The 25,985-nt window shown below is 38.4% G+C and overlaps 2 protein-coding genes across 3 annotated transcripts; both read left to right on the top strand.

The window, feature by feature from the left end:
- The first annotated feature begins 1,639 nt into the window (after positions 1 to 1,639).
- LOC123704001 (androgen-dependent TFPI-regulating protein-like) lies at positions 1,640 to 25,758 on the top strand. Of its 2 annotated transcripts, none has more exons than XM_045652232.1 (5): positions 1,640 to 1,697; positions 11,838 to 12,009; positions 18,598 to 18,744; positions 24,551 to 24,771; positions 25,353 to 25,758. In XM_045652232.1, exons 2-5 carry the CDS (start codon positions 11,845 to 11,847, stop codon positions 25,585 to 25,587), a joined length of 768 nt encoding a protein of 255 aa, XP_045508188.1. In that variant the 5' UTR covers positions 1,640 to 1,697; positions 11,838 to 11,844; the 3' UTR covers positions 25,588 to 25,758. The 2 variants fall into 2 exon arrangements, with proteins under 2 accessions (XP_045508188.1, XP_045508189.1); XM_045652233.1 differs by lacking the exon at positions 1,640 to 1,697 and adding an exon at positions 10,569 to 10,625.
- Positions 1,652 to 6,274, top strand: LOC123704002 (androgen-dependent TFPI-regulating protein-like). Its single transcript, XM_045652234.1, has 5 exons — positions 1,652 to 1,741; positions 3,062 to 3,233; positions 3,896 to 4,042; positions 4,927 to 5,147; positions 5,967 to 6,274. The coding sequence occupies exons 2-5, from the start codon at positions 3,069 to 3,071 to the stop codon at positions 6,151 to 6,153; spliced, it is 720 nt and encodes a 239-aa protein (XP_045508190.1). The 5' UTR covers positions 1,652 to 1,741; positions 3,062 to 3,068; the 3' UTR covers positions 6,154 to 6,274.
- Positions 25,759 to 25,985: the final 227 nt, after the last annotated feature.

Raw genomic sequence — 25,985 nt, 5'->3', positions numbered from 1 at the left:
AAGCTTCTAACACTACACGCCCTAACTCTACAAGGCCTAACTTCACAAACTCTACACCTTAGTCAAAATATGTGGCTTGGCCGTTCGTTACTACAAGAACTATTGTATAACACAAAAGTAATGAACAGTGAATTAATTTTTCACCTTACGCCGATGTGAATATAGCGAAATGCGTGTAGTGTTAGAAGCTTGGCTCTACATGAGATCTGATAACTTTTTGACAGTGCGAGTCATATGGGCTCGTCTTGGCAACATTTTACATGAAAATGTTTTTGGTGGGATGAAATTTATATGTGAAAACAGGTGACTTTTAACAATAATCTGTTCCAGCCCTGCCTCCCAAGCCAGAGGTCGTGGGTTCGATTCCCACCCGGGGCAAATATTTTTACCTTTCCGATTGTTATTTAGGAAATGTGTAATGTGAAAGTATAAAATAATTTATTTCACACATTTCCGAGCGATTTTAGGAAATACGCATTACATACATTTTCTAGGAATTGTATACAATGATGGATTACATACATTTCCGTTAACATATATATATAGTGAAGAAAGGCAGACAAAAGATAGGTAGATGGATAGCCATGGTGGACTAGTAAATTATGCAGGAGATCATTTTAACTTATTTTTTATGTCCAAACAAGTTTTTTGTTTTTAAAAAGTTAAATGTTAATCTTGACTTGACTTAGTTTTCCTTGATCCATGTAAATAAGTGTTGTTAAGTTAATAACTGCATAAAAATTACATATTATACAGAGTAAAATCAAGGTCAGAACTAGTGTTGTGTAACAAGGTCGATAAATAAAACTGGTCAAGCGTGAGTTGGCGATTAAAATAGTTCATGAGCTATATTTGTAGAAAAAATTCTTATCTATTTACACAATAAAAACAACTATTTGACCTCAGTTTTGTTACGTATTATGCGTAGGTTAAAATTAGAAAATTTCGTAAATAAAGACATGTTTAACTTGCTAAACTACTGAAAGCTGGTAGTATAGTAAGTTAAATTATTTAGGACCTATTTTTTATTCCTTAGCAATAATACTTAGGTAATTAAAAACCCCCATAGTTCCCGTTCCCGTGGAATTTTCCGGAATAAAACCTATCATATGTGCTAATCTAACTTACCCTCCATATCTATGCTAAATTTCATTGTAATCTAGAAATTAAAGACTTTTTAACGGATTTCAAACGCGATTTATTCATTCTATTATTTTCCCGACGTTTCGAACACTCTACAGCGAGCGTGGTCACGCGTTTAAAATCCGTTAAAAAGTCTTTAATTTCTAAATGTATAATACTCGCGTAAAATCAAACCCTAGAAAATACTTCATTGTAATCTTTTCAGTAGTATTTGCGTGAAAGAGTAACAAACATACATACATCCATCCTCACAAACTTTCGCATTAATAATATTAGTAGGATAGGAAAGTATAGGATTAATAAGTAGGGTTAGTACTTTATAATATATAGTACATAGAACAACAAAATAGAGTTACTCAATTGAACTATAAAATAGACTATTTGCGCGTAAAACAATAATTAAAATAATTATTATACATAGATATACGAAGGATATCTTGATACGGGTCATAGGTCATAATGCTAAAATGTATGTAACAATAGCAATCAGTTATATCTGTGTGTTTGTACTGTGTACACGTATAAGATTATGTGAAGTTTTTATTAAAAAAATAGTACGTTTTTTATATGTTGTTTAAAAATAGTGCATAAGGAAAATGTATGTATTTTGGTAGTCGAAAATAATTTTTCGTAAAGTTGAAATTATTTAAATGTTGTACCTTTTTGGGGTATTTCAGTATTTAGTATATTAAATACTTATGGTCTTACCACAAAACAATTTAAACATAGACTAACTTTAAACTAGGGATCTGTGACTTTAACAGTTGTCTATGTGAAATACGACAAAACCAGATTAAAGAGAACCCGCGCTTAAAGTTAAACCCTGTCTAAAGTTTTTTGTGATAAGACTTATAGTTTTGATTGAAGTAACTTATGTTTAATAGATAATTTTTTCCTATATCTATATTATATAAAACAATATTGTAAATTATCTATGAGTAATAATGTGTTTTTATTGTTTTTTTATTTGTTTTTGTATTGTGTTATCGGTTCTATATATTTTATATTTTACATTTTGTACATAGTTTTAATGTTACTCGTAGTAATCAATGATAACAGAAGTTTACTATCAATTTTCATAGAAATATAAATCTTAGTATTTCATAATTTGCTGATAAAGTTACTGATAGCCTAATTAATACTTTTAATTTATATTAGTCCAGTAGGTCTACCATGAGTTTACGCATACGATACTCACTAGTGATTGTAGTAAGCGGTTTGTATGAAATTTCGAACAGCGCCCCTAGTGTGCCGTAGCGGAACTAAAAAGCCTACCATGAGGTGCATTAGTATACTACAGTAGATAACGTATTAGTAAACTATACTACACTAGCTGTACACACAATTACATACAATTTTTGCATCATGAATTCTAATTTTGACATATGTTATAGATACGTCATTCACGGTAAATAAGAACTATAGACGTTTACTATATTGTAGTTACGTCAGACGATTTAACTATGTCAACTCATGGTAGAGGTACAGAATCCGAATATGGTTTATAAATTAATTCTATTTTACACGCTTTAATTACCTTCACCTGTATGTTTGTGTGACCGATTCTTCAGACTCGATTTTGACCCACTTTTAACTGACAGATTTAATTCAAACTTTGTACACTTATCAAGAATCTTAAGAAAGCGTTTTTGAAGTGATACTTCTTTAAGCGCGTTTAGGGTGAAATTTCAAGGTAGCGTCATGGCAATACCGTCACGTCATGGAGTAACGACAATTTTGATATCTTTGAATATTGCCAAAGAAGTTTCACTTCTGACACGTGTGCTTAGCACACACGCTCTTATTTATGTTTTTAAACTAGATAATATATTACTTAGCCTTTTAAGAAATTAGTCAGTATTTTAGAGTTATATGAAGACAGCTAACATTATTTTATATTAATTTTTATTTATTTCAGAAACAAAATGGAGTACGTACACCATAGGATATACGCGTATATATTTACAATAATAATGCATACTGGAAATTTAATATATCTAGCTATATTTATACAGCCACATATGAAAATAAATCAAGATTTAATAATTTTAAAGAATCTACAACCTAGGTTTTTTACTATATGGACTTTGGTAAGTAAAATACTGTAGAAAAATATAAGAGCAATATTATATTCTTATATTAAAGGCAATCATTCATTTTTTTGTCAAATTAATCTTCAAGCAACATAGTAATTTAGTAGCATTTTATTTTTAGTACAATTAATATATTTTTATTAGTTTGTAAATCGCGTATTTTTAAGCTAATACTTTTGTCTACGCATTTATCACAATATACAGATACAACCAGTAGGGAAACTTAATACAAACGTTCGAATTGGCTCACGCACCAAGCAAGCGTGTTTACGAGAATCGCAAGGGTTATTATTACAATTGACAGATATAAGAATACCCTTGGAATTCTCGTAAACACGCTCGCTTGTGTGCGTGAGCCATTTCTAACGCTTGTATGAAGTTTCCCTACTGGTTGTATCTGTATGTTGTGCATTTATTGACGCAAATTCATTTTAGTTTTATCATTTGAGCATACTGTTCATTCATTTTCTTACTATTGGTCATTACCACAGATAATATAATACTATTGAATACTACCTATGCATTACCATCAGACTGAAAAAAAAATTTTTGACAGATGTCACTAAGATGAGATAGCCTCCATTGGCCGCCAAAATTTACCCGCGTTTTTAGAAAAACCTACATATTACCACAGATATAACAAGTTTTCTTTTTTTCAGATGATACAAATGTTCTACGCATTTGTTTGCCTTGTAATTGATGTACGAGAGTTGAAAAATCGGGAAAACAAAAAATACAAATTGTCAAAATACTTCCGAGGTTTCAGAGATACGTTGTTCGCGAGTGTATTATGGCCTGCTTGTTGGGTAAATTATAAATATAATTTATTAATATATTATAATACTAGCTTTCCACCCGCGGCATCGCCCGCACAGTCAAAAAAAAACCCGCATAGTTTCAGTTCCCGTGGGATTTCCGGAATAAATTCTTTCCCGGGGTAAAAAGTAGCCTATGTCCTTTCTCGGGTATCAAAATATCTCCATACCAAATTTCATGAAAATTGGTTCACTAGTTTAGGCGTGATTGAGTAACAGACAGACAGACAGAGTTACTTTCGAATTTATAATATTAGTATGGATTCTATGTGCAAAAAAATAAGAATAACTACAGCAATAACTGTACTGTTTTATGCAAAGATATAGTTTTATACTTAGTTTCGGTTTTTGTGTGTTTGTGGGGTAATCTTCGGAAACACTGTTAATGCGATTATGAAAAATTATTTTCCTTTTCAGGAGACACTTATTTATAGGAAAAAATCTGTATCATTGATCGATTTCTTTTTTTATAAGTTACTCACACGTGTTTATCCCATTGAGCCCCGAGCGGACCGATCGGGCCACGACACAATAGATTTTCTATTGTGTCTGTGATTCCGGTGCCTGAGTTATTAAATTTAAAGTTTTTATTTGAGAGAAACTTCTCTAGGCGCGTTGAGAGTAAAATTTCAAGGTTGCGTCATTGCATACCGTCACGTCATGGAGTAAAGCGATTGATTATTATAACGTCTTTGTATTTTTTTATGTTTAATTAATTAAGATAATGATTTCTATGTATTTAATTTTGTATTTATGGTGAATAAATGATTATGATATCTTTGAATCTTGCTTAGAAGTTTCACTTCTGACACGTGTGCTCGGCACACATGCTTTTTTTAAATGCTTTTTACTTATTATAATTTTCTCACTTCCAGGTTGTAACTATAGTGTTCTGGTCGCTTTCACTATACGACAAAGCCCTAGTATTCCCGAAGAACACAGACAAATTATTGAATCCCATATCGAATCATATTATGCACACAGCCATAATACCTTTGGCTGTGTGGGAGATCATGTACAGATATAGGACACAGCCACGCACACATAGAAAGTATTTCTATCACATGGTGTTCTTTTTTGCTTTGTATTTTGTTGTGTAAGTATATTATTTAAATTTTAATTAAAAGATATGGTTATGTGGTTATATTTCAATGAAGTTCTTAGTGCTACGGTAGAGGCACGTCGAAATGAGGCTTATTAGCCTGAATTTCCTTCAGTTGTCTCTTTTTCGCTCACGATAGTTGAATCACGCCATCAGCGTCTAATAATCTTCGTAGACGTCAAGTCAGAGGCCGGTTGCAGAGCTTGACCGACCATCAGTGCGTACGTCAGTCGCGCTTGTCATATGTATAGAAATACGCGTGCGTAGGGTCGGTCTAGCTATGAACGGTTTTATGAATTTCCATACATATGACAAGCGCGACTGACGTACGCACTGATGGTCAGTCAAGCTCTGCAACCGGCCAGATGGCTATGATGGATGGATAGAGAAGATAGAATGTTGTGTTGGTAACCAGCTATCTACACCTTTTTATACATAATTAGCTGCTCCGCGTGGTTTCACCCCCTTGGCTCCACTTCTCTTGGTCGTACCGTGATGATATATAGCCTATAACCTTCCTCGATAAATCAGCTATCTAACACCGAAAGAATTTTTCAAATCAGACCAGTAGTTCCAGATTAGCGCGCTCAAACAAACAAACATACAAACAAAAAATCTTTTCAGCTTTATAATATTAGTATAGATATCAACGACAAATAAAAATTACGTGAACTTTAATTTGAATAGATACTTAAACATAATTAAATAATTAAACTTTACCTCAGCTTCGAAGCTACATTAATGTTTTACTAAATAAATATAAATTCATTAATTATTGTAGTAATTTAATTAAACATAATCATATATTTTCAGGATAACCTACACTTACTTCGAAAGAGGCATTTGGATATATCCAATTTTCGCAAAATTCTACGGCACTATATACTTCCCGCTCATACACACGGTGATAAGCGGGATAGCAATATTCGCGTATTTCTTGCAATGGCCGCTGACAGATTACTTTTGGCGGGAAAGGAGAAATGTCAAAAAAGTGACGTAAATGTGAAAAAAAAGAAATATATTAATAAAAAAAATGGTTACACAGTACTTATACGATTTAGTGATTAAGATTCCTCTTTATAGTAAACATTATATTAATAAATTTTATATTTTTATTGTTAGCTGAGTTTTTATTTCCCTCATACTCATATATTTCATCCATCTTTTTTTCATCTGTATTTTTTTAGGTTTTCAACCTAAGAGCAATTAACCTATAGAGTTCTTATATTAAGACAGAACAAAATACATATTTTCTAATCTACTTACTCTTAGTCAATAACAGCATAAGCCAGATTGAGATAGCGATAGAGTATCTGCACTGTCTTCAAACGTAGCGCGCCGGCAGTCAGTTTGTTTTCCAACCAGCTGGTGGGCTCAGTGCGTCAAGTGTTTTTAACGAAATATTTAGAAAATATAAAGTGTACAGTGTTTCTTTTTATTTGTCAGTGTGCTAAAATAACTATTGTATGTTTAGCAACCGGCTATCACTAGTCGAATGGGAGTTTTGGATAAAAACAATGTAAAAATATCTTACCATCGGTAAGTGATTTTCAGCAAATTGATAAATATTTATGTTTTAAACCTATTTGAAGGTTTTATCAAGCGCTTTTTTGTAATTTTATGTTGTAACTGTAACATTTACCCACTTTATGGGGTTGTGGAATATAAAATAATGAAATAATTTTTAAAAAACGTCACAATAATATCACGTTTGGCATTTTGTTTACCACCGTAGTGTTGTAATACATCTAGCGTATATTATCGATTTATGACAAAAAATCTATTTCATATTAACGTTGATTTATTTATTTTGTTTCATAAATCAGATTTATATGTAGTTGTTGTTGCAAATAATAGATGTAAATTTTTTACCGCAGGAAAATAAAACATACCACGTGGTTGTTTTATTTGCCCTATGTGTTTTAGTTTTCGTTTGTTGTTTATTAATTTCTCTTTCAGATTATTAATAAATTCATTTTGTTTTAGATTTCCAGAGCTAAATAAAAAATGGGTATAAAACGTGAGACATGAGTTGATTGGACGCCGCCACAATTTGCAATATTGTGTTCACTGCATTTCGAGCCTACGTGTTATCAAGATGGATACTCTAGAAGAATTGTGCAATCTTACGCTTACGTTTTTTTTTTGTTCCTGTAGATAATAAATACATTTGATTAAAGAGAGTGAATTTTTTATTTTGAAATTTTTTACACATAAGTTACCTACTTTAAATGTGTAACTATGTGAAAATTAAACGGTTGATTAAATGATAGTTCTCATAGATGAGAAACTACTATTGAAATACATACTTAATATACATGCGTTTTCAAAGAAAAACCCGCATAGTTCCCATTCCTGTTGGATTTACGGGATCAAAAGTAATTTTTCCAAATTTCATTGTAATCGGTTTAGTAGTATTCGCGTGAAAGAGTAACAAACATCCATCCTCACAAACTTTCGATTTATTAGTAGGATGTTAGGAAAATGTTTTCATTAAGACTGTCCTTTTATTAACTTGTTAAAATGCTGCATGATTCCTTCATGCTGACTGTGCCTTTCTTCTCACTCCTTTAACTTTATCATCATTTCCTTCTTTATTTTAAATTACATTTCAAGTTTTAAAATTTCTTTTATAATGTACTAACTTTCCGCCCGCGTTTTTAAAGAAAATCCTGCACAGTTCCCGTTCACGTGGGATTTCCGGGATAAAACCTAACCTATGTGTGTATGTACAAAATTTCATTGTAATCGGTTCCGCAGTGAAAGAGTAACATCCCTTCTCACATAATTTTGCATTTATTATATACGTAGGATTAAACAAATAATGTATTCAACTGAAATTAATTATAAGTTTTGTTTTTTTATTATTTATTATTTCACGAAACCGTAAATGCAAAATACATTCACGATTTTATCGATTGAAGCACATCCCATCACTATCACCTTCTATCTATCTAAATACGTACCTATAGTAAAAATGGTGCCATGACTATGTTGAAACGTAGCTTGTTGTCTATAGCTGTCTCATTCTTTCATACGACGTTTTCTTTAGATAGAGAGAAACAAATATATGTAAATTGTATACGCTCGATACAAGTACTCTATAGGTTAATTGCTCTTAGTTTTCAACATACCGAGTGTATATACCTTATCACATTATCATATACCTATTACGATATTATATTATTGTAACGAACACAATTTTTTTTTAATCATCGCATTGATATTTTTTTTAAACAACGAATAGTTAATGATAAGACTTTTAATTGTGATTTAGGAGAGATAATGGAATGAGATGTGTAAGAAACGAAGAAATATTTATCTATGACTAGCTTTCCGCCTGCGGCTTCGCAAGCGTTTTCAAAGAAAAACCCGCATAGTGCCCGTTCCTGTGGGATTTCCTGGATAAAACCTAGCCTATGTTGCTCAGTGAAGATGGAACTTTCTAATGGTTAAAGAATTTTTGAAATCGGTCCAGTAGTTTATGCGTGATAACCATACATACATACTTAATTACAAACCTTTCCTCTTTATTATAATTATTATATGTAGTATATAGTATAGATTATCTGTGCCTAAAACTATCGTGTATTTAAAACTAGAATACATCATTACAATTACAATAAAGGAAATGAAATGAATACAATACAAACAATTATTAATTAATCAAACAAATACCGTGTATACCCGAGCGGAGCCGGGTTGACTTGCTAATAAATAATAAAGACCAAAATAAATATATCGTTACACAAAAATATGTACATTATAGAAAGTTTCATACAGCCTACTCCGTGGATGATTAGTCACATTCAAATTCAAATTATTTATTTGTCAGAATCCTGGTAAATACACGGTCTCATGATAGTCCACACAATTCGCCGAACTATTGGCATACAGCTTTTTCACGATTACATTGCAGATTATATATATATACATACATTAAAATTAACACGTTTTTATTAATATCACGATTTAAAAAATTCATAAATATTTTTCCGCTAACCATATTTTCAATTTTCTATGCATTAAATTCTTTGGCATTTCACGCAGTTCTTTTGGAATGTGATTAATTAATATACCTTTGCACATCACACTAGCATTGTTTTGAAAAAGTTTAGATTTACAGTTTGGCATCAATAGGCGAGTATTTTTATTTATTTATTTAAACAATTAGATTACAGAAATCCATGTTAGTACGTGACTTATTAACTAATGTTAGTAAATATTAAAAATATACTAATTATTATCAGTTGATGAGACACCCTATGCGTAAAGTGTAAACCTGTCGCTTTGAACGCACAAAGCGTCCCATGAAAGATGACATGTATCTCTCCGAAATGATCATCATGAGACTGTTGCGACTTGCGAGTAGGATCCCTAAAACCCAATTGTGAATTGTTTTTGGTTGGTTTGAAGAGTTCACCGTGCTTTTTTTACAAACACATATATTTCCAATATATACAAACCAGTGTGTTAAGTGACGTTTTTCTTTGAATTGAGGTCTGCAAGAATCAAGAGGGCCAATATTACACAGAGCTCTTAAATACACTTTTTTGTGCGAAAAAAAAAATCATTCATTGAACAAGGTTCCTTACATCATAATATAGACCCCAGACTCCCAATATACACAGTTGACAGATATATACTACGTACATATAGCTTTCGCTGTGTTTCAGGAGTCTGTGCCTTCCCGATACATTACATCAGAATAGTTCAATAGTAATTAGTTACAAAAGAAAGTTTTTACTTAATGTTGACAAATGAAAAATAAAATACGTTGAAAACATTGGTAGAGTTACCCCAAAATGTAATCCCATACCTTAAAACTGAGGTAACATAGCTGTGATATGCAGTTAGTGCAGCATTAAAAGTTACAGTTTTTCTCAATCTCCTTAACGCAAAGACAAACCTATTCACTTTCCCAGCCATCACTTCACATTGCGCCTTCCAGTTACAATTGTCGTCTACGTTTAATCCGAGAAATTTCATTGTTTTCACCCGCTCCAACGCTCCACTACAGTGCGCAAGAGTTAAGAAATTAGTCACCTTACTTAAAAGTTTGATTGTATTTTTAAGAAAATAACCTACGCAAAAACAAATATTCTTTCATTTTTAAACAATTTTTCCAAATCTTCACTCATCTTAAAAAGTGCTCATTTTGCGAAGTGCACCAATTGAGAAGTGCACCAATTGCGAAGTGTACCATTTGAGAAGTGCACCAGTTGCTAAGTTCACCATTTGAGCATGGTGTACAAGTTTTTTCTCATTTTGCGAAGTGCACCAAAGTCCAAATGCGACAAACCCGTATTAGTAAGCGAGGGGTGCTCGTACGTAGTTAACATCACTGTATTTTGTTTAATTGGTGATAATTTAAATGCATCACAAAGTAAACTATTGTGCTTGTAATGGCTGCGCGTGTTTGTTATCCGAAACTATGTTGCAATGAATTTTGGATGATGAATTTTTATTTTGGTAAGTAGAAAATTTATTTGAGTTATTTGAAATACTACTACTACATTTAATTAAACTCCTTTTTTTCCTCAAATTCTTAAACTCCTTTTGCTCAGATCAAAACAATTTAAACACAAACTAACTTTAAACCAGGGATCTGTGACTTTAACAGTTGTCTATGTGAAATACTACAAAACCAGATTAAAAGGAACCCGCGCTTAAAGTTAAGCCCTGTCTAAAGTTTTTTGTGGTAAGACAGTTATAGTTTTGATTGAAGTAACTTATTTTTTTCCTATGTCTATAAATAAGACAATATTGTAAATTATCTACCTATGTGTAATAATGTGTTTTTATTGTTAAGCTATTGCATAGCTTCTATCGCGGGCCTTGAGCGCGGGGACAGAATCCAGAAATTCCGTAACGAAAAAACCTCACGCTCCTCACTCCGACGGGCACGGAGTTGTGGCTTGAAGGCATGCTATGCAATAGCTTTACCGTGGCAGTCCCTGAGTGCCACACGTCTTTTTTATTATTTTATATATTATGTGTTGTCGGTTCTATATTAATGTGACTTTTTGTGCATAGTTTTAATATTACTCATAGTAATGATAACAGAAATTTACAATCAAATTTTCATAGACATATAAATCTTTTGTATTTCATGATTTCCTGATAAATTTCCTGATAGCCTTATTAATACTTTTGATTTATATAAGTCCAGAATCCGAATGGGGTTTAAGCATTAATTCTATTTTAACACGCTTTTACTAGCTTAACCTGTATGCTTGTATGTTTGTATGTAACTGATTCTTAAGACTCGATTTTGACCCACTTTTAACTGACAGATTTAATTCAAACTTTGTACACTTATCATAATACTCGGTGAGAGTACAATGATTTAATCTTTTGAAAGCGTTTTTGAAGTGATACTTCTTTAAGCGCGTTGAGAGTAAAATTTCAAGGTCGCGTCATGGCAATACCGTCACGTTATGGAGTAAGGCGACAATTTTCACTAATGACACGTGTGCTCGGCACACTCGCTACTTTTTTTTAGTTTTATAAACAAGATTTATTTCATTTATTTAGTCTTATGAGCTTTTTAAGAAATAAGTCAGTATTTTCGAAACTATAGCACTAATAACATCCTTAATACGTGGTTATAGTAAGAGCTATAATATTTGAAGATAGCTATTAGCTACCAACTAATTTATTATTAATTTTTATATATTTCAGAAACAAAATGGAGTACGCACACCATAGGATATACGCGTATATATTTACAATAATAATGCACACTGGAAATTTAATATATCTCGCTATATTTGTAGAACCACATATTAAAATGGATCAAGATTTAATAATTTTAAAGAAACTACAACCTAGGTTATTTACTATATGGACTTTGGTAAGTAAAATACTGTAGAAAAAAAACAGAAAAATATAAGAGCAATACATTATTATATTAAAGGCAATCATTCTTTTTTTTTGTCAAATTATTCTTCAAGCAACATTGTACGGTGCAACCGTTCAAAGCGCAACATCATCATTTTTTGTATGTCACAGCATTTTCATTTTCATATAGCGTTAGTTCACATTAAAACGTCGCGAGCCGCGTACGTGTGTAACTCAGCATAACAGCATAGCATCATTAAAGCATATAATATTAGCAGCTTAGTTTTATTATCAGCAGCAGCACATCCTCAGGTGTACGAACCGTACATCTTTATGGTCCTTCGAGCTTAACCGTAAGCAGGACCCATTCGCGTGTGTTAAAGCGTAACTCGTGTAGTGGGAACTGCCACGTAAGTTCCAGCAGCAGCGGTGAGTCCACAGCTTTTTACTTATACTATCTATCGAAGCGAAGTAGCATTTTCATCATGGAAGATCTAGTAGCTAGCCAAAACATGATCATCGAAGCGATAGAAAAGCTCCAAATCAATTTTAAGAAAGACGGTGTCGAACGCAAGACCCCGGCTCATATTAATAAGCGATTAAGTGTGTTAGATTCTTACTGGCAAGAATTTCAATGCAATCATATTAAAATATGTGAATATGACGATAAATCACATGAATATTTTAGCAACAACATTTATAAGCGAACGGCCGATTTTTATTATGAAACACGTTCTTATATAACGCGGCACTTGCCAGCGGAAGGCAAGGAAAGCGCTATGAGACCTGCAACACCTGGCTTATTGACTCAGCCGGGAACAAGTAAGCAGCAACAGGATTTAAATCCTCAGCCATCATTTAAATCGCAAGGTACATCGAGCAAACTTGATGAATTATTACATAAACAAGCAATTAACTTTAAGGCTTTTAAAAGAACTGTAACAAGTATCGATGTTGAAAAAATATCCACTAAGTGGAAATTCGAGGATGCCCTGCAACAGTTAAATTCCCGATGGAGCGTTATTGACTCCCTTCATTGGGAAATCGACAGCATTCTGGACGGGGAAGACGTTGAATACGAGAATTCTTTCACTCGCCACGAAAGCATTTTCAACAACCTTAAAGAAGCGATAAACACAAAGCTCTGGTCAGTCTCAAACAGAGAAAATATCACACCGAAGGTTGACATTCCGATTTTCAATGGAAACTATCAGCAATGGGTATCTTTTAAAAATTTATTCAACGAAGCTGTTCATCTTAATCCTTCCTTATCTAGTGCCCAAAAAATGCAGTATCTGAAAAGTAAGGTCAAAGGCGAGGCAGAACGCCTCATACAGCATTTATCTATAAGCTCACAAAATTATACTTCCTGTTGGGAAATATTAAATCACAGGTACGAGAATAAAAAGCTTATTTTTACATCTCACATAAATGTAATTTTAGGCCTACCCAACATGCAGCAGCAATCGCTCGGACAAATAAAAAACATGCACGATGCGACAAAGGAATGCCTGAATGCCATTAAAAACCTTGGTGTTGATACAAGCACGTGGGACCCGATGATCGTTCATATCTTAGCGATTAAATTAGATACCGACACTCATAACGATTACATCGAGTCATTGAAAAATCCTAGAGAGCTACCAACACTGCAAGAATTTCTAAGTTTCCTCGAGATGAAATTTACTGCATTAGAATCATCTAAGCGCAAGCAAGAGCCACCTAAAACATTCCAGCACCCTCAAAAACCAACACCAGCAGCATATCCTAAAGCATTCCAGAAATCACATTTATTTAAATCATTCGCTAGCAACTATAATAATTCATCGCAAAACGGAAAAGGTATCAATTACACAACGCAAAATTGTCCAATATGCAACAATAATCATGCAATAATATATTGCAATAAATTCGCGGAATCTCAACCTAAACTGCAATTACAAACAATTACAAGGTTACAGCTATGTCAAAATTGTCTATATAATCATAATGGTAATAAGTGTTTTTCCACTAAAAGATGCCGAGTATGCAATGAGAACCATCATACTTTGGTTCATGAAGCGTTCGCACAGCGAACATCCCAAAGTACAGCTAGCACAGCAAGCCCCGAAAATCAACTGAAAAATAGCTCTCACGTGTCCCTGGATAATACACAGGAAATTTTATTAGCAACAGCTCAAGTTTCAGTTCAAGCTGCAGATGGTTCGTCATTAGTCATGCGTGCTCTCATAGATCAAGGATCACAGACTTCCCTTATAACCGAAAATGCAGCTCAGAGACTCGGTCTGCCGCGTCAGCAGTGTAAGGGAGTGATTTTAGGTTTAGGAGCTAAAGAGAACACGTGTAAAGGCTTTATGAACATACAAATATCTTCTCAATACAGCGACTATTCTTTAAACACAGGAGTTTTTATAATGAATCATGCGGTGAACAATCTACCAAATAAATCATTCAGTAAACCAGCATGGTCATTTATTGACGACATACATCTAGCCGATCCAGAGTTTTATCGACGCCGGCCGGTCGACTTATTGTTAGGTGCCGATGTCTATTCATCGATTATCATGGAGGGAATTATTAAGCAAAGCGAATCTATTCCTGTAGCGCAGCAAACACGCCTTGGGTGGATTTTATGCGGCAACGTAAAGTCGTTCCAATGTAACGTAGTAATGGTTGACGTGGATAGCCTTCAAAAATTTTGGTCAATCGAAGACATTAACGAAGACATAGATATATCACAAGAGGATTATCAATGTATTCAGCAATACAAATCAACAACAACTCGTCAGTCAGATGGAAAATACGTTGTTCGTCTCCCTTTACATCCAGACGCAGATGAAAAGCTAGGATTATCGAAAACAAAAGCATGCGCTCAATTTTATCAATTAGAACGAAAGCTACAAAAAGACGACAATTTATTTGATAAATATAAATCATTCATAAACGAATACAAAGAATTGGGTCACATGCACTTAACAATAGCGCGTAACATGAAACCTACCTACTACATGCCGCACCACGGTGTACATCGAGCCGATTCGAGTACTACGTCATTACGAGTTGTGTTTAATGCATCCGAAAAAACATCGACGGGTGTAAGCCTTAATGACGTCATGTATAGAGGTCCGAATTTACAGCAGGATATCTTATTATTAATTTTAAATTGGAGACAATATCCTTACGCATTTATAGCAGATATCGAAAAAATGTTTCGACAGATTTTAATTTCAAAGCAAGATCAACGTTATCAGCAAATAGTTTGGCGCGAAAATCCGAATCAACCACTCAAGGAATATACTTTGTCAACTGTTACGTATGGTACAAAAGCAGCGCCCTTTTTAGCAATGATGACGCTCAAGCAGTTAGCCAAGGACGAATGCAACCGTTACCCGATAGCAGCGAGGGTGTTAGAAGAACAATTTTACATGGATGATCTTCTTAGCGGTGCATTTGACATCATATCAGCGAAGCAATTGCAAAGAGATCTTATCGATTTACTCAAATCGGGAGGATTTAATCTCCGCAAATGGTCAGCGAATGAGTCATCATTATTAGAAGACGTTGATAAAGCAGAAAACCTAGCAAGCGATACGCACAATTTTAAGCATCAGGAATCAACGAAAGCACTCGGTCTTAGTTGGAATGCCAAAGAAGCAAAGAAAATATTATCAAATGTTGTTACAAAGAATAATAATATTTCAGCGAACTTTATTAGCGATTTCATTAATAAATACAGCAGTTTTACATATGCGTCACGAATATTAGCATGGATATTGCGAATATCCTCATCCGTAACAAAACAAAATTATTTAACAATACAAGCGTTGCAAAATTCACAATCAAAAATTATAAAAGCTATACAGTATTTAGAATTTAGTCAAGAAATAAATGATATAAATAGTTTAAGTAGAGTAGATTCAAAGAGCAAGTTATTATGTCTTAATCCATTTCTAGACGAACAAGGTTTATTAAGAGTTGGAGGTCGTCTAAAAAACAGCAACATCTCATATAACATGAAACATCCCTACATAATACCACAGAGCAGTCATTTTACAAATTTATTAATTGATTTAGCACATAAGTCAACTTTCCACGGTGGAGCGAGGTTGACGAACTCTTGGCTTCGTCAGCGATATTGGATACTCGGCGGAAACAGAGCGGTTAAGAAACATTTATATAATTGTGTAATATGCAAGCGACACAGCCCGGTAAAACAACTACAAATAATGGGAGATTTACCCGGAGCAAGAACGAACCCTACAAGACCGTTTTATCACACGGGGGTTGACTTCACAGGACATGTAGAAGTGAAATCAAGCAAGGGTCGCGGTATTAAAACAAGCAAAGGATATGTGGCTGTATTTATCTGTATGGTCACAAAAGCGATTCACTTAGAGTTAGTATCAGACTTATCATCATCTACTTTTTTAGCAGCGTTACGTAGATTAGCAGCAAGAAGAGGAACTCCTCGTCACTTATACAGTGACAACGGAACGAATTTCGTAGGAGCCAGCAAAATTTTAGCGAATGAGTTTATTGACCAGCAATCTATTTTAACGGAGAATTTTTTCACGGAAATTAGCGAGATGCAAATTGAGTGGCACTTCAATGCACCTTCCTGGCCTAGCGCGGGAGGACTTTGGGAAGCAGCGGTTAAAAGCCTAAAATATCATTTACGTAGAGTCCTAGGCGATCAAAAGCTTACTTACGAAGAGTTCGCCACTTTACTTTATCAGCTAGAAGCCTGTCTAAATTCGAGACCCCTATCTCCTCTATCTGAAGATCCTGATGACTTAGCATATCTCACACCTTCCCACTTTTTAGCGAGCGGTCCAATTTTAACAATCATAGAAACCGAGAGAGATGAGAGAACGAGGTGGCAATTGACGCAAAAAATATTTAGTGATATTTGGAAACGGTGGCGAGCTGAATATTTAACGTCATTATCAGCCAGAAGCAAGTGGAAAACATCAAAGCCCAACATCAAGTTGAACGACATCGTGATCATACATGACGCTCTTCTACCTCCAGGAAAATGGGCGTTGGGTCGTGTGATTGAATTACACCCTGGATCGGACGGCTACGTCAGAGTCGTAAGCGTAAAAACTAAGACGGGCATTATCAAGCGACCGGTAATTAAATTATCTATTCTCCCTGTTAACACGGAAGAAACAAATCAGCAAAATCATACCAGCAACTCATCACCAGCAAGCACCCCGAAAAAAGCGCATTCCAATTAAAACATTCATATACACATAATATCTATCGTTCATATTAACATTATTTATTTTAATGCTCACGTCAGCTACAAACATAATACATAGTAACAACTTCAATATAACAAGAATAAACGGCGACAAACATTTTATATTCTTCAATAAATTAACATAATTAAAAATGGATGGAAATTAATTACCTACTCCAATAAGCAATCAAACTTCAAAATTTATTAATAAATAATTAATTATATCAAGCATCTGGAAATCATCAGCTGTATGAAACTTTAAAAAGAATATCCATTGTAACATCGTATTATACAAATAAGCCACGATTCTAAGCAAGTGAAGTTCCATGACCGCATGTTACTGAATCAGCATTTCCATTCAACGAGGCGCACGCGACCAGGCCTTATCAATGGTGTCAGGTATATTATTGCGAATACATTGTCTGAGATCAAAGCTAAAATAATATATTCATGATTAATTCACATAAACAGCACACTTACAAGATAAATATTGAGCCGGAGGTGTATGCACCCGAAATTCAACCGATTCAGCATTTTAAAAACACCGGTACCCATCAAATTTGGAGCTGGGTAAAAAGCTACAATGACTCTCAGCTCTCGGGAAGCGCATTCAGGGGATAGCAGCAGCAGCGGGCCTGTGGTGTGCGTGGCGGCGGCGCGGCGGCGAGCGCCCTCCGCGGCGGTCGCGCCGCGCACCCGCGCGCAGCGTGCCATCAGTGACCCATGTGTTAGTTTTAGTGAAGTGTGAGTGTAATGTGCGTGAAACAAAAAGCAGAGCAATGTGTGTGTGAAACAAAAAGCAGAGCAATGTGTGTGTGCGTCATTCAGTGAATCACTTAATAAAAGAAACAATTCCCTATTTTAGATTTTGTAGCCTTAAGATCGATAGCATGATTGTCGGGCATCATATTTTGTTAATAGCTTTAAGAATATTGTTTTCACCTTGTAATAGGTTAGCTCATCATCATTTCATAGCTTTCATTTCCATCTTGTTGCCCGGGAGCATGTACGGTGCAACCGTTCAAAGCGCAACATCATCATTTTTTGTATGTCACAGCATTTTCATTTTCATATAGCGTTAGTTCACATTAAAACGTCGCGAGCCGCGTACGTGTGTAACTCAGCATAACAGCATAGCATCATTAAAGCATATAATATTAGCAGCTTAGTTTTATTATCAGCAGCAGCACATCCTCAGGTGTACGAACCGTACAAACATAGTAATTTATTTTTTAGTACAATTATAATATACTAGCTTCCGCCCGCGACTCCGTCCGCGCGGATGTCGGTCTTCGCGTGGATGATTTATTTCTCCATTTTAAGTAATTCTGACAATGACATCTTATCTTATTTCAGATGATACAAATGTTCTACGCATTTGTTTGCCTCATAATTGATCTACGGGAGTTAAAAAATCGGGAAAATAAAAAATACAAATTGTCAAAATACTTCCGAGGTTTCAGAGATACGTTGTTCGCGAGTGTTTTATGGCCAGCTTGTTGGGTAACACATTCCGGGTTTGGCACTCGAGCCGAGCACTTGTGCTTAGCGAGAGCGCTCTACCTGCCGTCTATTGTTCTCCGTAGAGACGGGGGACCGCTACCTGAAATTCGCCGAAAGGCAAATTCCGGGAAGTGACCCGCGCCTTTGTTGGGAACAATAGCGATCGATAAGCGACCGGTCCCACCCCGCCTGCTCAGGTAGTTTACTACCTGGTCAGTCGCGGTGCAACCACAGCTGCATTCGCAGCGTACAACTATTCCTGTTTCTCGACGCGCCAGTCGCGGTTTCTCCGTTGCCCACCTAACGGTGTCAAACGGGCTTCGGAGAAATTAACACCATTCGGTGGGAGTATCTGTGGGGCGCAGATACCGCACGTTTGTATAAACGGCGTACAGCCTCACCGCTTCGGGAGCTTTTCGGTGACTGTGAGTCCGGGGTCCTCTTAGTAGGCACTGCCACGGCGGGCAGGTACTCCAACTGCTCGCTAGCGCCCGGACTCGGCCGAAAACTACTCTCGACGGGTCCACGTCACGCTTTCGCAGGGGGTCACTCCAAGACCCCTGCGGACCGTTAGGTAGTGACAACCTCACCCCGCTAACACCAGCGGGACGCACTAACACACCCACACTCACGCACAAACGTGTAGGCACACAACCCCCCCCCCCGCCCGGAAGCGGGGAGGGACGCTAGGACGACGATTAAAGCATTAGGATGTCCGATACGTTTGAGGACTTAGACGTGAAAGCCTTTATGGCTTTCTTAGTTAGGGAGAACCCGGAGATACTGCGCGACTATAAAGCACGCAGTACCGCCGGGGCTCAAAAACGTGCCGCGCCCGTTGCGCAACCGCAGAGGGACTCTCCTGAGTCCCCACCGCTGTCCCCAGTGGCAGTCGAAGCGGGGTTCGAAGCCCCGACCGGTATGGAGTGCGAAAGCGCTCCTCATTCGCCAGCAGCTTCGGAGGCGGAGTCCTCAGACTCATCGGACGGTTTCGAAACCGTCAAGTATAAAAAGAAGCGCAAATTAAAAGACTCTGCGCCGCCCGCTAAAAGGAACGCGACCGTTCGCGATTCCTCGCGCGCCGAGCCTAGCCGTGCGCCCCCCGCCCCTCAGGCATCCGCCCCTCAGGCACCTGCAGACCCGACCGCGGGCAACACCGCGACCGCGACCCGCAAACCGCCTTCTCCCCCACCCGTATACGTGAGGGATAAATCAGCCTGGCTGAAAATCTCAGCCCACCTTGATAGTGAAGGAATCTCCTTCAAAGCTCGCCCCACGAAGGACAACATACGTGTCCAATTGAAAACGTCAACCGACCACAGGGTTTTTACGGCCTACTTAAGAGCCGAAAACATTATAGGCGGGCATTCGTTCCCCCTCCCGGAGGAACGCTCCTTAAGAGCCGTCATAAAAGGGATCCCCAAAGAGATCTCTGCCGATCAAGTCTTCGATGACTTGAAAAGCCAAGGTTTCCCCGTACAAGAGTGCTTCCGGATGCACAATAGAGTGTCCAAAGTAGCATACGACATGGTCCTCGCGGTCCTTGATCGTACCCCGAAGGGGAAAGATATTTTTAAAATGCGGCATTGCTGCAAGCTTTCAGGGCTCAAGGTGGAAACACCCGACTCCCACAGTTATATAAGGCAGTGCCATCGCTGCCAACTTTACGGGCACTCTGCTCGTAACTGCTTTTCGCGGCCTCGCTGCGTCAAATGTTTAGGCGACCACGGCACGGAGGATTGCACGAGGTCCAAGGATTTGCCTAATGAGGATCCACCGTCCTGCGTACTATGTGAGACTTCGGGTCACCCCGCGAACTACCGGGGTTGCCCGAAGGCTCCCAAACACAGGGCGGGGGGTCGCCAGAAGGCGAACAAACCTCGCGGAATCGCCCGCGCCGGGGCTCAACCCCCACAGCCAAAGCCGGTCTTTATACCGGCTCCACCACCCAAAACAAACGCTTGGACGAAACCTCCGTCACTAGTGACGCAGGCCCAGTCGAGCGTGGCGGTGCCGCCTCCAGCGGCTCCCGCCATACACACAGCACCGAAGCCCTCAGCTAAAGTGCACACACCCGAATTAGACTCGCCTGACGAGTCCTTTGCAAACCTCATTTATTTAATGAATTATATTAAAGACCTCAACCTTGATGAGGTAAACCTAGTTGTTAGGAAACTTAAACAGTCCAAGAGCAACATCGAATCCCTTAAAATTTTAGCAGCTCATTGGGAGCTGGTAACAAAACTCCAAAACACTCCCTAATGGCTACTACAAGTAGAATTAAACCTAGAGCGATCTCCGTAGTTACTTTTAACGCGGACGGCCTTCTCAAACAGACTAACTTAGTTAGGGACTTTGTTACCAGACGGCGGGTTGATGTGCTAGTAATGCAAGAAACCTTCCTTAAGCCTTTCAACCGTAATCCGCGACTCGCCAACTACATGTTGGTGCGTAACGACCGCGTAAACAGCCCCTTAGGCGGCACTCTCATTTACTACAGAAGGGCCTTGCACTGCACGCCCATCGACACGCCGCCTCTAATTAACTTAGAAGCCACAGTGATCAAGGTGTCTATGACCGGTCATCAACCCGTCATAATCGCCTCGGTCTATCTCTCCCCGTCAAAGACAATCTTGGAGAGCGATCTCAGAGCCTTGCTTGCACTGGGCGACTCGGTCATTCTGGCCGGCGACCTCAACTGCAAGCACTGGAACTGGAATAGCTCTTACGAGAACGCCAATGGCAAACGACTAGATCGACTGACCGACCTTCTTAACGTCACGGTTGTAGGCCCCTTAGAACCGACCCACTTTCCGAAGATCACGGGACACAGACAGGACGTGCTCGATGTGGCGGTGATGCGGAACGTGACGTTACAGTTGCGCTCCGTTGAAACGTTGCACGAGCTCGACTCTGATCACAGGCCCGTGTTGTTCGAACTCGGCCCTCCCGATAGCACCACAGTAGAGTACATGACGAAGGTAGACTGGCGAAAGTTGCACGAGGCCTTACAGCCCGTCGACTCGCCAGAGCTGGAGTCTGTACCGGACAAAATCGACACGGTCGTAGAGGCGCTCGACGCGGTCTCCTCGGTCACCAGCCACATTCAATCCAAGATTGAATACGCGTCCCGGCGGGTCCCCGTTGGCCTCGGCCACCGGCTGGATCTGCCTCCGGACGTGCGTAGGCTGGTGGGCGATAAGAACGCGGCGACGCGCGCCTACGACCGAGCACCGACAGACGAAAACCGTAGAATTCTTCGTTCCTTACAGAGAGAGGTAAGAGAGCGAATTCAAGAATTACGCAACGAGCGGTGGGACTCTTTACTCAGCGAACTCTCTCCCTCGCACACTGCCTACTGGCGGCTTGCGAGGTCTCTCAAATCTGATGGCATTGCCGCCACTCCACCGCTCATTCGCCCTAATCAACCTCCCGCTTTTGACGATTTTGAGAAGGCCGAATGCTTAGCTGACAGTTTAGAGGAACAATGTTCCCCCAGTCTCGACTTGACCGACCCGACTCACATTAACGTAGTTAATCAAGAGATCGCACGCTTAACCGCAAGCCCTCGTACCGATGCCGAGCCTTTGTCACCAACGACGGCCACCGAAGTAAAATCGTTAATCAAATCACTCGCTAGTAGAAAGTCCCCAGGCGGAGACTCTATTCCCAATAGAGCTCTAAAAAGCCTGCCGCCCGCCCTTATCGCTCTCCTAGTAGCTACTTTTAATTGTCTCCTGGCCAATTGTACCTTCCCCGCTAAGTGGAAGGAAGCAATTGTGATCGGGATCCACAAACCGGGCAAACCCCGGAACGTGGCATCTAGCTACCGTCCCATTAGTCTCCTCAGCTCTCTGGGGAAAATCTATGAGAGAATCATCTCCAAACGCCTCTGGGACGCAGTCATTGCCAAAAAACTGCTCCCAGACGAACAGTTCGGCTTTAGACGAGCTCACTCATGTCCTCACCAAGTACACCGCATCACGGAGTACATTCTCGCGGGCCTCACCCGCCTCAGACCCCACAGAACGGGAGCGGTCTTCTTTGACGTAGCGAAGGCGTTCGACAAGGTCTGGCACAACGGTTTGATTTACAAACTGTACACTCTCGGCGTGCCAGACAGTCTCGTGTTCATCATACGAGACTTCTTGTCTAACCGGTCCTTTCGCTACAGATTAGACGGCACGCTCTCGTCTTCACGTCCCATCCAGGCCGGAGTCCCTCAGGGCTCCGTCTTGTCGCCCCTCCTATTCGCGCTATACACTAGCGACATCCCAAAGCACGATAAAGTGCAATTATCCCTCTTCGCGGACGACACGGCACTCTACGTGTCGAGTCCATACCGCAAAAGAATAGCTCCACTCCTACGATCCGCGACCGATGCATTAGGCAAATGGTTCCGCAAATGGGGTATCACTGTGAACCCCGACAAGAGCGCCGCCGTGCTCTTCAGGCGCGGCGGCCCCGAGGCCATAGATAGTGTCAAACTCTATGGCCAAGCCATTCCATGGCAAAAGCACACTAAATTCTTAGGCGTCACTCTAGACGCACACATGTCATTTAAAGCCCACATTAAGGCAGTCCGTAAGAAAGCCAGCTATGTCCTTAGCCGGCTCTATTACCTTATTAACAGACGCAGTAAAATGTCCCTTAGAAATAAGGTGACACTTTACAAAACGGTGGTCCGTCCAATCCTCACTTATAGTAGTGTAGTTTTCGCGCATTGCGCTTCCAGCTCCATACACAAGCTCCAGACGATTCAGTCGCGGTTCATGAGAACAGCGACTGGAGCGCCCTGGTTCGTGCGTAACGTGGACCTACATAGGGACTTAGAACTCCCCACCATAGCCCAATGGATGAAGCAAGCGTCTAAGCGCTACTTCGACAAGGCTAAAAACCACCCTAACCCATTGGTGACAAAGGCCATCGCATACGTCGCGGAACCCGATCCCACTCATCGTCGTAGGCGGCCGAGACATGTCTTGGACGACTCCGACGATGATATTACCAAAGCTAACGCACGGCTAGACTCGGCGATTGAAGCCCAACGTCGAACAAACCGCGACACCGCACACACCACAGCAGAAAGCGTACACCGTCTTCGCCGGCGAAGACGAGGTCCCTTGTTCCGCGTTCCCGCGCCCACCCGGGTGAGCGCCCGTCCGATTAGGGCCCTTCTGGCCTCCTCCACTCAAGCGACAGCTCAAGCCGAGGTTCGTGGTCCCCGTCAAGGGGGGACGCCCTTGTGCATGTCGCTACCAGGGTGAACCTTCAGTTCACCCCCGCGTCCGCGTTAAAATGTAGAAGCCCTTCTGGCTAACATTGAGAAACACCACACAAAAAAAAAAAAAAAAAAAATTGTTGGGTAAATAATAATTATTGTTTATTAATACCTACATTTATTACCAACAAAAAAAAAACTACTTTTCTGTTTTAAAAAGATAAAGTTTCTGTTTTTGTATGTTTTTTGGGAGTAATCTTCGGAAACACTGTTTTATGAAAAATTATTTTCCTTTTCAGGAGACACTTAGTTTTAGGAAAAAATCTGTATCTTTGATCGATTTCTTTTTTTATAAATTACTCACACGTGTTTATGTTTGAAGAGTTTTTATTGAAGTGAAACTTCTTTAGGCGCTTTCAGAGTAAAATTTCAAGGTCGCGTCATGGCAATAACGTCACATCATGGAGTAAAGCGACGATTTTGGTATCTTTGAATCTTGCTAAGAAGTTTCACTTCTGACACGTGTGCTCGGCACCCATGCGTTTTTTAAATACTTTTTACTTATTATAATTTTCTCACTTCCAGGTTGTAATTATAGTATTCTGGTCGCTTTCACTATACGACAAAGCCCTAATATTCCAGAAGAACACAGACAAATTTTTGAATCCAATATCGAATCATATTTTGCACACAGCCATAATGCCTTTGGCTGTGTGGGAGATCATGTACAGATATAGGACACAGCCACGCACACATCGAAAGTATTTCTATAACACGGTGTTCTTTTTTGCTTTGTATTTTGTTGTGTAAGTATATTATTTAAATTTTATTAAATTGACATGTTTATGTGGTTATATTTTAATGATAGTAACAAGGTGTAGATAGGTTCTTAGTGCTACGGTAAAGGGCTAGAGGCACGTCGAAATGAGGCTTATTAGCCTGAATTTTCTTCAGTTGTCTCTTTTTCGCTCACGATAGTTGAATCATGCCATCTGACTTGATGTCTAAGAAGATGAAGATAGATTGTTGTGTTGGTAACCTAGTATCTAGTATCTACTACACCTTTTTACTTATTATACATAATATCAACGACAAATAAAAATTACGTGATCTTTAATTTGAACACATACTTAAACATAATTGAAATGAAATGAATGAAATGAAATGAAATGAATGAAATGAAATGAAATGAATAAAATGAAATTAATGAAATGAAATGAATGAAATGAAATGAAATGAAATAAATTTATTTGTCCATTTTATGTTTATGTTATGTTATTAAAGAATTAAACTATACCTCAGCTTCGAAACTACATTAATGTTTCACTAAATAAATTTAAATTCATTAATTGTAGTAATTTAAATAAACACAATCATATATTTTCAGGATAACCTACACTTACTTCGAAAGAGGCATTTGGATATATCCAATTTTCGCAAAATTCTACGGCACTATATACTTCCCGCTCATATACACGGTGATAAGCGGGATAGCAATATCCGCGTATTTCTTGCAATGGCCGCTGACAGATTACTTTTGGCGGGAAAGGAGAACTCTCAAAAAGAAAAGAAAGAGATATAAAATTGGATACACAGTATACGTTTATGTGTTATGTTTCTGATTTTCGCAAAAGACTTCACTGACTCCCTAGGTATTCGTCTTCGCCGGAATACTCACATCCTTCAACTTTTGTACTCTATCCTGTTTGACCCGAAAACTCCTATCTACCTTAAGAATCAGTTCCAATATTTACATTCCAACAGTTACCTTTCCCTCCTTTCTTCTGATCTCCTTCTCCTATCCACCCCTATTAAAGTGAAACTTTTATTACATTTTTTGGTCTGTGTAGCGCATGTCGCGTGACGCACGATACGTACGATAATTGTCGTACAAATACGATAATTTTTAGTTAAATGTCTATAGTGTGAAAAAAAGTTTCACTTTTACCGTGGTTTTTAGTAGGTAATTTTTTGGTAGGTAATTGTATTTATTATTATTTTTTTTTTATTTTTTTAAAGT

Source organism: Colias croceus, chromosome 28, assembly GCF_905220415.1.
Source record: "Colias croceus chromosome 28, ilColCroc2.1".
NCBI classification, from domain to species: Eukaryota; Metazoa; Arthropoda; class Insecta; order Lepidoptera; family Pieridae; genus Colias; species Colias croceus.
The sequence above is the reverse complement of the archived record's forward strand: the minus strand, read 5'-3'. Positions and strand labels throughout refer to the sequence as shown.